The 15,394-nt window shown below is 40.3% G+C and overlaps 1 protein-coding gene across 1 annotated transcript; it reads left to right on the top strand.

Annotated features, from left to right (window-relative positions):
- The first annotated feature begins 13,163 nt into the window (after nt 1–13,163).
- On the top strand, nt 13,164–13,712 carry MSGN1 (mesogenin 1). The gene has a single exon (XM_075200832.1). The coding sequence runs from the start codon at nt 13,164–13,166 to the stop codon at nt 13,710–13,712; it is 549 nt and encodes a 182-aa protein (XP_075056933.1).
- Nucleotides 13,713–15,394: the final 1,682 nt, after the last annotated feature.

Raw genomic sequence — 15,394 nt, 5'->3', positions numbered from 1 at the left:
GAGTGAGTTCTCTGTACAGCGCTGCGTAATCAGTGGCGCTATATAAATAAATGGGGATGATTATAGTGTTTTGCAAACATTTTTTCTTTGTTAAGGACACATATGTGATTAAAAATCCAGCTTTTATTTCCAATGCATTAGATTGAAATGTTGTTTGGAGGCGGTAGCGAGAGGTAGTGATCATAGAGGTATCTCAGAGATACCGGCATTTAGGACAGATTGGAGCAGGGATAGACTCCTAAGGGAAAGGCCAGACTGAATGAAGTTTAAGAGGTCAAGAGAGGTGATGATGACAGAATGGATAAGCGTTTGGTAACGAGTGAGAAAGAGGGTGTCAACTGGCAATGGTTCAAGGGAGGCAGCAAGAGTGCAAGGGACTGGATATGAGGAGTGAAACTGAAGGTGTACACCAAGGCAGTGGGCATCGGGAACTGGGTAAGCATGATATATTGGGGGAGACGAAGGGGGCGCGGGCAGTGACGGTGAGTGGAGGGAATATGGTGAGCTCAGTTTTGGACATGTTGAGCTTTAAGTAGAGTTGGGACATTCAAGTGGAGAGGGCGAGAGGTATAGAGGCAGTCGAACACATGAGATAATAGTTTGCCTTTACAAGCCAGCGCTGCTTTAAATTTTAGCTGTCAATTTGCCGATCTCCCGCGAGTTGAAAAAACCGGACCATAGTACACTTACCCCTTGGCTGTCACTTATATAGAGGGGAGGCTAAAGGAGCATATTCGGTCATCAAGAGGCATAAAGAGAGAAAAGAGGATATAAGAACAGAGTCCTGAGGGGAACCTAACAGATAAAGAGAGTGGAGAAGGTTGAGGGGGAAGTGAAAAGAGAGAAACTGGGTTAAGGGAGTTTTATACAAGACTCAAATAGTTTTGCAGAAAATAGTAGCAGAGAACCAGGATGGTTACTGAAGAGATGTAGGGTTAAGAGATTTTTTTTGAACGTAGCTTATGTTTGATAGACAGTGTCAGTGGAGAGGACAGGTTGAAGAGGTAACCTAGGTGTGGGTAAGTAGAGGGGGAAATGGAGTAGTTGGTAGGGAAGAAGGTTAATTGGACAAGTTGAGAGGACAGAATGCAGATCACTTCATATCACGACTTGCTCTGTTGCCAACTGTATAAAATGATGTCATCACCACCGCGACTTGACTTAAATCAGCGATGGACAGACCCGCCGCCTGTCATTTATTTCACGTGAAGACCATATCTTCAGTAACATGAGAGAAGTAACTGAGGGTAGATAAGGAAGAGGGAAAGGTGAGTGTGAGGTGTTCGATCTGCCGAGAGGACCTTTCTTGATGGATAGTGTCTGTTTTGCCTTTAAAGTAGCTGGTGCATTTTAGAGCAGTGAGGAAATAAGGAAGAGGGTGGTGGTGGGCAGAGAAGCAAGTAGACACAAAGTAGGTTTACTTGGCATGAGATAGGAATCTCTAGTAAGAAGACAGGATTCACATGTAGTGGAAGAAGGAAGCGTTGAAGCGAGATTTTCCCCATTGGCACTCTGTGTCTCAAAAGTATCAAGATTGGGGTTTAGAAAGCCAGAGATGATGTGAGCTGGCCGGAGCGGCCTCTTCTAGGCTTGTGATGAGTGTAATCTTGTACAAACGCTGCTACATCAGGGTAGGACAGGGTAGTAATAGGGAGCAGAGAAGAGAATTTCATTGAGGCCTTTTAGGTGTTTGTGCTGTGCATGGATTTAGGTGCAGCAAGAGGCAAGGTCAAGTAGGAAGAATGGAGGTTGTGATCAGAAAACAGGAAGGATGAGCTCGAGATGGAACAGAGACAGAATAAAATTAGGTCCAAGGAGTGTTCATTGTGGTGGGTAGGAGATGACACACACTGAGAGAGACCAAAGGATAAAATGAGTGAAAGAAATTTAGAGACGGCAATGTCAGTATAGTTGTAGACTGCGCAGGAAAAAGGGGAAGGAGGGTGGGAAGCGAAGAGATGTGAATTAGGTTGGAGGTATCTGGTGGGTGGGATATTTTGGAGGTAAAAGAGGAGGTTGAGTAAATAGCGGGTATTGTGTGGGGTCTACGGTTGGGGGAGATATCACCAGCATTGAAAAGTAGGAGGTGGGTGAGAAAAGAGACCAGGGAAGGTGGTATGTGGGTGTGAGGGAGGGTTGTGTAGTCTGGAGAGTGAGGAGAGTGCAAGGAACAGCATTTAGAAGGTACATGAGTGCAAGGAAGAGGGTAGTGAAGGAAAGTGATGGAGAGAGGGAAGGTGGAGGTAGGTAAAAGGAGGACAAACTAATTTGTCCATGGAGGGGTGGTGAGAGACAATATATGTGGTATTTGAGGGAAGAAAGTAGGGATTAATTAATCAAGCAATAGAGAGTAGAGGAGGAATAATTTGTAAATAAGGCGAATGTAAGTGGTTACACATAATCCCTAGAAAGTGCAATACGATGGGCTTTGCCTTTAATAAAATTTGCAGAGAATCGGCCGTTTTAAATTACTGCCGATTGATACATCTACCTCTTGGTGTACTTTTGAGACTTCCATTTTATCTGTCATGTAATATATGTTTTCCTGTTCGCCTCTTGTTCAATTCTTGTATAACTCTTAAATAATATTATTGTGCACTTTTTTTAAAAAATGCACTCATATAAAAAATTGCACCCCAGCAGTGCTTCCCCTGACAATGCCTCAAATTGACATGATTAATTACCCTCCCCCCTCACCTCTTTTATTACCCTATCAAATGCATAAGGCATTACATACTAGATGATTATTAAGTTAATTTCAGATATAAGATGCCTCCTATATTTATATGTTACAGTTTGAATGCAATTACCAAAAAAGCAATTAGATTTGCTATATATTGTGTGGTTATCATCCTCCTCCCAGAAATCATTTTGTTTCCTTTAGATTTAGCTCATTTACATGATCTGGGATAAAGATTAACCTTCTCTCTGATTATTTATACACTTTTTCTAGAACACATGAATACATCTACGGGAACTGTCCAAGTTTATGTATTTTAATTTATTTTCTTTACATATTTTGTTTATTCCCTGCCTGTTTGCTGGAGGCCCATGACATTCTGATGATGCTGATGGAATTACAATGAATGAGATACACATTCGATAAAGATCCGCATGTGAACTGCGGTGTTGGGTGTCTGAATTTTATATGCCATATGCGTCACAGGCCATAACATTTTTCCCAATAACCGTTTCCTGAACAAAATATAATTCACTCAGGGAGATTGACCCCTGGGGCGTAAATCACATTTTCATGGATTTCCACTGCAGCAAGCTAAAGGGTGCATGGCTTTAAATTATGAAGGCAAAAAGAGTGTCTAAAAATACTTTTAAATTACTCTTATGCTGGGGTAGGGGGAGGGTATAAGGCAGAAGAGGCAATTGCCTTGGGGGCGTCCATCGCTAAACTCGAACATATTCTTTTCTGCAAAAGAGGCATCAATAGTTTGCTTGACGTTTATATTTACTGCTATCATTGCCAATATTAGAATTGTTTATTTATAAGGTGCTACAAAAACATCTGCAGTGTGGGGTAGTAAAGCATAATACAAAGGCATAGAGGGTCAATAGGCAAAATACAGGACGTTCAAGACACATATGTGCAAGAATAGTAGAAGATAAGCATTACACTGTACATAAGACATAACAGGTGAGATATACAGATAACCAGTGAAGGAGGCAAAGAGGGATATGGTGGGAGCAGACAAGAAAGACAAAAAGACAGAGGACCCTGATCACGGGACCTTACAAACGAACGGTGGGCTTAGGTGGGTTTTTGAAGATTTTGTTTAAAATGTTGGAGCACGGAGGCTAAGTGGTTAGTAGTTCTGCCTCACAGCACTGGGGTCATGAGTTCGATTCCCGACCATGGCCTTATCTGTGTGGAGTTTGTATGTTCTCCACGTGTTTGCATGGGTTTCCTCCGGGTGCTCCAGTTTCCTCCTACAATCCAAAAACATACTGATAGGTTTATTTGCTGCTATCAAAAATTGACCCTAGTCTGTGTGTGTGTTAGGGAATTTAGACTATAAGCTCCAATGGGGCAGAGACTGATGTGAGTGTGACTCTGTACAGCGCAGCGGAATTAGTGGTGCTATATAAATCAATGATGATGATGATGATGTTGGAGGCTGATGAAGGGCCTGATTGGATGGGCAAGCATATTACATAGTTGCGGAGTCGCACAATTGTGTTTATCAGTGGGGAGTTGAGGCGCTAGTCGTTGGTGAGATTCCAGTGATAATTACAGTGGGTGGAAGAGGGATATTAAGATGATGAAGAGTAGATCAAAGGATAAGATGTGGGGGAGACATGCTCCAAAGCAATCAAGGACTTGGTAGACAGGAGTGGGGGATTGCGTAGGAGAGACGAACAGAGTGGACCTCGAAGAGGAGAAGGAGAAAGGACTCATTGGCCATTGCCCAAAAGGTGCAGCGGAGAGATGCCCACCCTGCCACCTAGTCTGCCTTTGGGTCTGTAGAGTTTGTGAGTGAGGGGGTTGGGTAAGGGACAAATAGCATTTTGTAGATAGTGAGGTGGGATGGCAAAAATTAAAATATGATGTCAAATATGAATGTAGGGGAAATATGTAGAGGAAGTGGGGAGGGGCAACAGGTCAAGCGAAACAGGGAGGGGGAGTAGGTGTAGAGTGGAGACTGCTCGGGTAGCTTAGAAGAGAGGGCAATCAATTTCTGGGGAAGGGAGGGTGAATGCAGAGCAAAAAGCACTAGTAGGGAGATGAAGGACAGGGCCATTTAGAGCAAAGAGTAGCAGAGTATAGTGCAGTGATAAAGAGCACTGGGACATATCAGGAGCTAAGGCTGGTAAAAATATACTATGTGAGAGAGCAATAAGCAGATGCGCAGTAAAGCATGGCAGAGGCAGAGCAAAGAGGGGAGAAATAAGAATGGATTGAGGTTGAGAGACTAGTTTCTGTTTGTGTAGCTCATCGAGTGAGGTGGATGCAGGGAACAGTATAGTTCTTTGGTGCAGAAAAGTAGAACGGAGGAAATAGTGATGGGACAGAGGAATATGATGCTGGAGAGAGGAATAGTTTGTGGAGAATTGTGGTGGAAGTGGGTGCAGGGTGATGTAATATGGGAGATGTAGGTGAGTGTGGATTAGATTGGATGAATACAGAGAGAGTTTAGGGGCAGTTGTTTGAGACCTGATTTTGTTCTTTGAAATGACAGAGTGTGAGTTAAATACCAGTTCAATCCAGTTCAAACGGCAGGTAAAACTTCTCATAAGTAAGATTAGATTTCACAAACCTTCTCTAATGCAAAAGTGGAGGTGTAGCAACCAATCAGATTCTAGCTATCATTTTCTAGAATGTATTAGGTAAAAGATAGCTAGAATCTGGTTGGTTGCTATGGGCAACACCTCACGTTCACTTTTTAGAAGTTTTGGTAAATGTAAGATAACATGCTTTAGCTGGAGGCAGGCAGGGTGAAGAGTGGTCTTGAATAAGATTCACTGAACAGCTATGGTAGGGGATAGGCAGGGGATAGACAGCTAGCACATCAAGCTAATTAATAGAGGGGTTGTTAGAAGGGTGATGAAACCAGTTCGAAAAAAATAAATGTTCCTAACTTGGCCGAACTTGTATCTGACCAGATTGCATTAAAACAAGGGGTTTGGTGGACTGGCTGAGTAGCCAGATCTCTACTAACCTGAGTGGGGCCTGTTAGTGCAGTTAGATGATCGTTACACATTGACCAATAGTAATAATCTTCTAACAGCATTTATCAAGATGCCCAATAATACCACCAATTTCAAGTGGACTAAAAATGTAAAAACAAAAGTGGTTCTAGTTTCCATTTTAAATATTTGTGTTATAAATAGACCTGTATTCTTTACTCAACTATGTTTATTTTTAAATACAACCACTTTGTTTTCAGCAAATTTCTGCTTAAAAGGAAAATATTGCTTTAAAAAAAAAAAAAGTCATATGTAGAACACTGCCGGTTAAAATGAGGGTACTCCAGTTGCTGGGATATATGTCAAAAAGTTTTATAATCTAATATGTATAGAAATAATAATACTTTCCTATGATCTCCCATGGGTCTACCTGTAGCCTTGTGTCTTATATAGTCACAGAGCTACTTTCTGACTTCTAATAAAGGATATATTACCCTATGTATAAAATGCCTTGGGTTACATTGGCAGAGAGGTCCTGAAATCCTAACTTTCTATCAGTATAAGTCGGAGGAGACTCCAGTAACTCACATAATGATGCTGATACTGCTCCATTCCACAGCAGCCAAATGTCAACACTTCCCGTGAGCCATACCAAATTAATCCTCTTCAGTTTTGCTGTGTGCTTCAATTTGCCTAGGTTCACCCAGGGCTGCTAGTGGAATTTTAGGCATTGGTACAGCAACTTACTCCCTCTGGGGGCCTAAAGTGAAGGCTGGGAGGGCTGCCTGTTGCCCATCACTGGAGTATATGTTCCAGGGCTCCCTAAGGGCTATTCACAGGTCTCATCATTAAGATGCTCATGGTGTGGTGATGTATCTATGATTGCCAAAAGTAGATGCATACCTGGGATAGGAGTGAAAAGCAGGGGTTCACGGTGCAATGGAATCTCTGTGCACTGCAGCTTTGTTTGCCCATGGATGGAGTGCAGACTGGGTCTTGGCTAACCTGTGGCACTCCAGGTGTTGTAAAACTACATGCCCCAGCATGCTTTGCCAATATACAGCAGCTTATTGCTGGAAAGGCATGTTGGGACTTGTAGTTTCACAACACCTGGAGTGCCACAGGTTAGTCAAGCCTGGATTAGAGGGTCCCTGGGTCAGATTTTGCATCGGGGCCTGGAAGCTTCTAACTACATCACTGCCTATTTAGTAAGTAGGGCCTGGGTCTGCAGGGACATCTGAAGTACGGGACTATAGTAAAGAGGAGACTGTACATAAGACAAATATTTAGCAAACCAGAAGGAGTTGAATAGAGAAAGTTTTCCTTACAGAGTATTTTTGGCAGAGTTATAAATGCTAAGTCCTAAAATGACATAACTCTAGGTGGGTTATCTGTGTCCAGAGACCTATCTTCCTATGGGGCCTTTATCTGATGATCTGCTTATCTGGAGGGCCCCCTCATGGGCCTCTGGTGTGCAAATGCATTGCTAATAAACAGTGAAAGTTAGAAAATATACATAATGAAATGCCCCCCCCCGTGTCATAAATCACTGATTACATTTGTGCTACACCACATACTTACTCCCTTCCTATTTCCATTTGCAGAGATCAAAGGGCTGTGGGAAAAAACTGTGAGCCCCTCTTACCAGATGACCTCTGCCTAGAGCAGATATGGTCAGAGTGCCGCAACAATCATTTCATGGTATATGTATCATCATCATCATCAACATTTATTTATGTAGCACCAGCAGATTCCATAGCGCTTTACAATTGGGAGAAAACATTAATAAAACAATACTGGGTAATACATACAGACAGAGAGGTAAGAGGACCCTGCTCGTAAGCTTACAATCTATGGGACAATGGTTTGATACACAAGGGCACATGCTACATCATATTGCACATTGGAGCAGCTAGAATGCAAAGGTCAAAGTATTGAGTGGGCTGTGTGATCAGTCACACAGCAATGTTGGTCAGAGGGTTGCTGTCTTGTATTAGCTGTGTAGAGGGTGGTAATAGGGTAACCTAGGGAGATTAAGATGGTGGTTGAGGAATATAATAAGCTTGTCTGAAGAGGTGGGTTTTCAGAGAACGCTTGAAGGTTTGAAGACCATAGGGAAGTCTTGCTGTGCAAGGGAGGGAATTCCACAAAATGTAAATGTATTTATATTTATACTTGTAGTTCTGTCTTACTACTGTACTATTTATCATCTACCTAGGGATCGCACCAACTCTAAATACAACCAGGTGAAATGTGCACTTAAATCAGTGTTTATTATTTATTTTTACATGTAACATATTTTGTACATATTTGTATTATTATCATATTTCATATATATATGGTGCTGACATGACTCCAAAAACATACTAGTAGGTTAATTGGCTGCTATCAAATTGACCCTAATCTCTTTCTCTCTCTGTGTGTGTGTGTGTGTGTGTGTGTGTGTGTGTGTGTGTGTGTGTGTGTGTGTGTGTGTGTGTGTGTGTGTGTGTGTGTGTGTGTTAATAATATTCTGCAGCACTGTACAATCAGAGATTTGTTTTCTAATTTCTGTACCACAGACACAAGATGCACGCATGCACTCACCAGAGACAACTCCGGGGTGACATCTTATACCTTCATATTTCACTATGGGCTGAGTTATTTCGCATAACAAAGAAGTAGAGGATTTTGACAAAGAAAACAAATATTTGCATATTTTACTAATGTATTACATAATGCTTTGAATGTTTTTATCTTTTTTTTTTTTTTTACATGATGTGTTTTATTTAATTTTATATTCCTGTGACAATAAATGTGCAGAGGTCTCTACAGCTATTGTGACCAGTGGTCAAAGTGGAAATTTAGTATTGACGGTATGGAAAACGTAATTGAATGGAATTTGATAGTTTTACAATGAAAGCAGTAACAGAGGTGGCGGTAGGACATATCACTGTGTATACCAGCTCACTTTCACCACTGGCTGTAACAATATATGTGTCTGGGGGTCATATAAGCTAGATATAAACTAGAGGTTATTATAATTATAATGATAATATATGAGCTTGGGTTCACTTCCACTATTGGTATAATATATGTGCTGGAAGTCACTATAGCTATTGTGAAAATGTATATATATATAAAGCGAGCTCAGGGAGGACAGAAACCTCCCGTGGAGCAGAAGTCTCCCAAGTCAAGATCCCCAATGAATCAGGCCCCAGAATCCGACCGGCCACGACAGGCAACATCCCCACCCCCCAACCCACAGCGCAGCAAACACACCCCCAAGTCTTTTATAAATAATGCAACTTTTTTGTTTTACTATATATATATATATATATATATATATATATATATATAGGCAGTCAGGGCCTGATTAAGAGCCTAGCCTTCCGCGCCAGGATAACACGCGGTATTTAAAAATGAACTTGTCCTTAACTTAAAATCCTGCTTCCTTCACCCCACAACCCCAACATTGTTTATGTTCCTGTGTTTTCGAAACTCGGCTCCACTTGGCTTTTAAAAGGGTCAGGGCAATCTTGGTCACTCATTTTGTTTTCATTAAAATCAGAACTATATAGCAGAACAGAGGCATGAAGGGGGAGGAGCCTGCCACACCTGCACCTGTCGCCATCCTCATCTCTCCTACTCGTTTATCCTAAAGTGCCCAGATAACTCATTGGGGTATATTTACTAAACTGCGGGTTTGAAAAATGTGGAGATGTTGCCTATAGTAACCAATCAGATTCTAGCTGTCATTTTGTACAATGTACTAAATAAATGCTAACTGGAAACTGATTGGTTGCTATAGGCAACATCTCCACTTTTCAAACCTGTAGTTTAGTAAATATAACCCATTGTCTTCAGCCTTTACCATGGGAATATTTCAAGATTAAATCCTTACTACATTTCTTTTTCATGTTTTCTTTGTACTTTGGAGAACACATAATCTAAAATTAATTAGATTATACCTCTCCCCCGTCAAAATTTTGCACCCCAATTTTTTTTGCGCCCCCCCAAAATCCTTATGACCTAGGCTGCAGCCTAGTCAGCCTATTGGATAATCAGGCCGTGAAAGCTGGAGATCATAACCACCATTGTGATGATACATGTGCTGGGGGTCACTTATTTTTTTGTTAAATCTCTTTTATTGAGAGAAAACACAACATTACTGGTTATAGTAATAAAAAACACTATCAAAGTAAATAGTAAATAAACATATGTGTAAACCAGACTAAATTGATGCATAAATTTAACCCAAGGTTTAATCTAGTGTTTGGTAGATAGTACAAGAGAATTGGAAGAGGGAGCCTTGGTTTGATTAGACACGGGATGCAAGGGGGGGTGTTGAGGTTTGGCATGGCGGTGGAAGCTGCGTGGTACAAAGCTGCACTTAGCAAAGACTTCAGTGTGTCACTATTGTGAATGTGATATGTTATGTGCTTGGAGTAACTAACTATCTCTATGATAATAATATATGTGCTGAGAGTGACTAGCCCTATTGTGATATTATCTGTGCTGGGGTCACTACCACTATGGTGACAATATATATGATGGGGTAAGCTTCCATTATTATGATAACATATGTGCTTGGGGTCACTACTACTATTGTGGAAAAATAATTGTGACAATATATGTCGGGGTTCACTACCAGTATTGTGACAATTTATGTGATGGGAGTCAGAAACACGATTGTGATTAAAATAAGTGCTAGTCACTACCGCTATTGTGATAAAATAAGTGTTAGTCACTACCACTATTGTGATAAAATAAGTACTAGTCACTACCACTATTGTGATAAAATAAGTACTAGTCACTACCACTATTGTGATAAAATAAGTGCTAGTCACTACCACTATGGTGATAAAATACGTGTTAGTCACTACCACTATTGTGATAAAATAAGTACTAGTCACTACCACTATGGTGATAAAATAAGTGTTAGTCACTACCACTATTGTGATAAAATAAGTACTAGTCACTACCACTATTGTGATAAAATAAGTGTTAGTCACTACCACTATGGTGATAAAATAAGTGTTAGTCACTACCACTATTGTGATAAAATAAGTACTAGTCACTACCACTATGGTGATAAAATAAGTGTTAGTCACTACCACTATTGTGATAAAATAAGTACTAGTCACTACCACTATTGTGATAATATAAGTGCTAGTTCCAACCACTATTGTGATAAAATAAGTGCTAGTCACTACCACTATTGTGATAATATAAGTACTAGTCACTACCACTATTGTGATAAAATAAGTGCTAGTTCCAACCACTATTGTGATAAAATAAGTACTAGTCACTGCCACTATTGTGATAAAATAAGTACTAGTCACTACCACTTTTGTGATAAAATAAGTACTAGTCACTACCACTATTGTGATAAAATAAGTGCTAGTCACTACCACTATTGTGATAAAATAAGTGTTAGTCACTACCACTATTGTGATAAAATAAGTACTAGTCACTACCACTATTGTGATAAAATAAGTACTAGTCACTACCACTATTGTGATAATATAAGTGCTAGTTCCAACCACTATTGTGATAAAATAAGTGCTAGTCACTACCACTATTGTGATAAAATAAGTACTAGTCACTACCACTATTGTGATAAAATAAGTGCTAGTTCCAACCACTATTGTGATAAAATAAGTACTAGTCACTGCCACTATTGTGATAAAATAAGTGCTAGTCACTACCACTGTCGTGACACTATAATGGGTTGGAATCACAACCACTATTGTGCTGAAACACATTACCACTATTGGGATAATATATGTTCTAGGAGTCACTACCACGATTATAATAATATATATCCTGGAGGTCACTAACACAATTCTGATATAATATGCAATTGGGGTCTTTGCCAATATTGCAATAATATTTATACTGGGTTGCACTACTACTACTATTCCCATAACATATGTCAGTATTCAAATAAAACATGTACTGAGCAAGAGTTTAAAACTCCATCGTTGGCCACCATAGCACTATTTTGGGGGGTCCTTACGATGCCAGTCCATACTCCACCCACAGAAGCGCAGAACAAAGGTCGTGGGAGCAGATGAACAGATATTGCCGCCCCCCGTTTACCTCTGGGTCCCTATTCCACATCACCCCTGCAATCACGATCCTGAGGGTCACTATCACTACTGTGATAATATATGTCCCGGGGGTCACTTTACCTCTTGTGATAATATATGTGCTGGGGACCACCACCACTTTTGTCAAAATATATATGTACCAAGTGTCGCTTCCACTATTTCAACAATATATGTTCAGAGAGCCATTACCAATAGTGTGACAATATATGTGCTGGCTGTTTAACTTAATAATAGTGATGGGCACATTTCCTACAGCAATATTAAAGTTTTGATGCTGATATGTGGCTTTTGGGTTACTTTATTGTTATGTTTTCCATGACCTGCTACGTTGTCTGGCTAGACCCTAAAATTAAGTTTTTACACTTGGGGGTATATTTACTAAACTGTGGGTTTGAAAAAGCAGAGCTGTTGCCTATAGCAACCAATCAGATTCTAGCTGTCATTTTGTATTATGTACTAAAGAAATGATAACTAGAATCTGATTGGTTGCTATAGGCAATATCTCCACTTTGTAAATATGGGCCTACATCTGTACAGAAAAATGCAGTCACACAGCTGCAGAATAATATATGGAGGAAAATAGAGGTGAAAAAAAAACCAATGGGTCTCACTGTAGCTATGCTATGTGGCTATACCAATAGTTTATTACATTATAGTGTGATAAAGGTCTCCCTTGTTGGGACCTATTTTTCTTTCTATTTAATAGTGCACATATGTATCACATATCAGATAAATAAGTAGTTTTTCAAATTATTTGTGGCAATGTTAGATTTGGATAAATGTATTCATCAATACTCACAAACACAGTGTATATTTATGTAACTTAAGCTCCTGGACCATTATTGCACAAACAAAAGCAGAAAAACAAAATTACGCAGTAAAATTACAATGATAACAGTAAATCTACAGTAAAAAGGATAGTACCTGACGACCTATGTAAAATGATAGCATGAAATTGTCTAGGCAAAACCTAATTTTGCTTCTAACATTTGTATTAAGTACACGTGTTCTGTATTATGTATTCTGTGCCATTTCTGTCTCTTATTTGGTGATTATTAGTTGGAAAATAACTTGTATTATAAAGCCTTGCACACTCTTTAATATGTTCATTTGCATCTTTAAGATCTATCCACCCAGCCTCTCCCCCCTCCTCACCCTGTCAATTTAGCTGAGAGCTGATAATTCTCCATGAGTGTAAAGTCACACTTCAGGAGTTAATTTTCCATGTTAACACTTTGCAGTCTCCTTTGAACTGTTCCATTTAGACACCCACTTCAGATTTGGCAGGTCTGTATAAAAAGGTCCCCCCCCCCTCCTCACCCCTACAGGGAATTAGTTAACAACACACAGAGAAGCTGGCTGTCATCTGCTACTTTCCAGAGCTCAGGTATCTTCTACATCCTCCCTACCAGCTCCTACTCTTGTGTAATGGACACTCTTCACCAACCTATTGTAAAGATGGAAGAGGACTATGCCCTGTGTTCAGACTCGGACCCCGAATCTGCTTACTTGTCCACCTCTTGGGACTGGAAACAAAACAACGAGAACTATTCTCTTAGCCAGACTCCGTCCCCACAGAGTTTGTCTTCTGCTGCCTCCTATGAGTCTCCATTTTCTGGTTCCTCACATCCATCCAGCCTGGAGGAGATGCCCTACAGCGAGGATATGGTTGCTTACAGGGTGTTACAGTACCCTGCTGAATGCCAGCACAAAATGGAACGGAGCAAAGGAGGTCACAATAAAAGTGGTCAGCAAAGTTTCAAAGCTGTTATGAGCACCCAACGCAGGAGAAAGGCCAGTGAGAGGGAGAAGATGAGGATGAGGGCCATAGCTGAGGCACTTCATACCCTGAGAACGAATCTGCCACCAGTCTACAGCCAGGGCAGACAACCTCTCACCAAGATCCAGACGTTAAAATGTACCATCTCCTACATTGAGGAGCTTACCACCCTTCTCAACAACTCCAAAGGGACATAACCGCAGCAGGGTCTGCTTTAGTCAGAGTGGACATCCTTGGACATCTCAGGACTAGGACTACAAAATCTCCAAGTCCAGCTGATCTACTACTGAAGGACACCTTTCTGGTTGGGTCTTCTGAAATTTCCAAACAATAAATGACCGGTGTGAGTGGACATTTACTCATGGTTACTAGTGATGGTGAGACTATCTATGACCAATATGATCGTCCAGTATGATAAAAAGGTCCTAACTGTGTTCTATATGCTGGGGCAATCTATAGTTTTCTAATATTGGATATTTTTTTGCTTGATGGGTCTTCAGCAACAGTGGGCAAATCGATGGCAGAAATGTGTGTAATCATTGCCACCGCCATCTGTTTTGTCCTATTTTCTCCACTGCAGACATTTAGAAAAGAGGATCTGTTATAGGCAAGATCATCCCGTTCATCTTTGTATTGTTTTTATATGTATTGAATATTTGCTAAAATGTTGTATCCTGTACTGTTTGTATATATTAAGAAATTAGCAGGCGCGGCATAAAATTGCACATATTTTTAAACCTATTTATATCAATCTGATGATATTGATATTACATTCAAATAAAAGTTGGATAATAAATATCAGGTCTGCGTTGGGGTCTGTGCTCTGTCCTGTACAAAGTCCCTTTTCATCTTGTGTCCTGTACAAGCTTCATTGGCAGGTTACTGATAATTATTATTATATGATGCTGACAATTTTACATATCTTCCTCATCATCAACATTTACTTGCATAGCGCCAGCAAATTCTGCAGCGCTTTACAATTGGGAACACGCACAGTAATAAAACAATATTGGGTAACACAGACAGACAGAGAGGTAAGAGGACCCAGCTCAAAAGCTTACAATCTATGGGACATAGAGCATATAGGACTATATAGCTATTGTACCATTCTCCTTCCAATACAAGTTGCCTAATTTTTCAGGGAAAGGCTTGTGCCCACTCTCATGGAGGGGTTGTGTTAACAATGTCACTGCAAAGCATTAGAGACCTCTGGGATTAAATCGATTACAATTCTATATTTGCTGTTAACATTCCTGTAGTTACTTATTGTTTTGTGATAAAATACAAAACTGTGGGACAAGAGTATTTGTACAAGTAGCTGGTCCAAAGGTAGAATCAAATGTTATGGTGGAATTCAAATCTCTGACAAACAGGATACTTTTTCTAAGCACCTTTAATTTGTAACAAACATAAATACTCTGCAGTAGAAATAAGCACTGTTAGCGACTTATCCTTTATCCTGTAATCTAAAACATTTTCACAGCAATCAATTTATCGTCTCTGTAGATTACACCAGGATTAGGCAACCTGTACTCTGCAGCTGCCATGGCACTGTAAGTCTTAGCATGTCATAGTATGCTGGGAGTTGTAGTTCCACAACAGCTAGTTGCCTAACACTAGTTTATCCTGACAACAACAGTTGGATATACACTCCCAACCTCACAATGAGGGCCAGCACAACCTATTAACTAATTTTACAGCAGGTTCCTAAAAGGTAGGATGATAAGGGACAAACTACTTAACCCCCTTCACGGCTCTTACATTTTTGTACACTGTGGGGACCTTATGTTTTGTTCTGAGATCGTGTAGTGTCCTGCGACAGCCTTGGACTTCCAGAAAAACTATGATGTGCTAAGATAATCTCACCATAAACTGGATG

The sequence above is a fragment of the Mixophyes fleayi genome, chromosome 3 (assembly GCF_038048845.1).
Source record: "Mixophyes fleayi isolate aMixFle1 chromosome 3, aMixFle1.hap1, whole genome shotgun sequence".
In the NCBI taxonomy this organism is placed as follows: domain Eukaryota; kingdom Metazoa; phylum Chordata; class Amphibia; order Anura; family Limnodynastidae; genus Mixophyes; species Mixophyes fleayi.
The sequence above is the reverse complement of the archived record's forward strand: the minus strand, read 5'-3'. Positions and strand labels throughout refer to the sequence as shown.

Excerpts from the sequence above, each read along its gene's own strand:
- MSGN1 (XM_075200832.1), top strand. The coding sequence starts at position 13,164 with ATGGACACTCTTCACCAACCTATTGTAAAGATGGAAGAGGACTATGCC.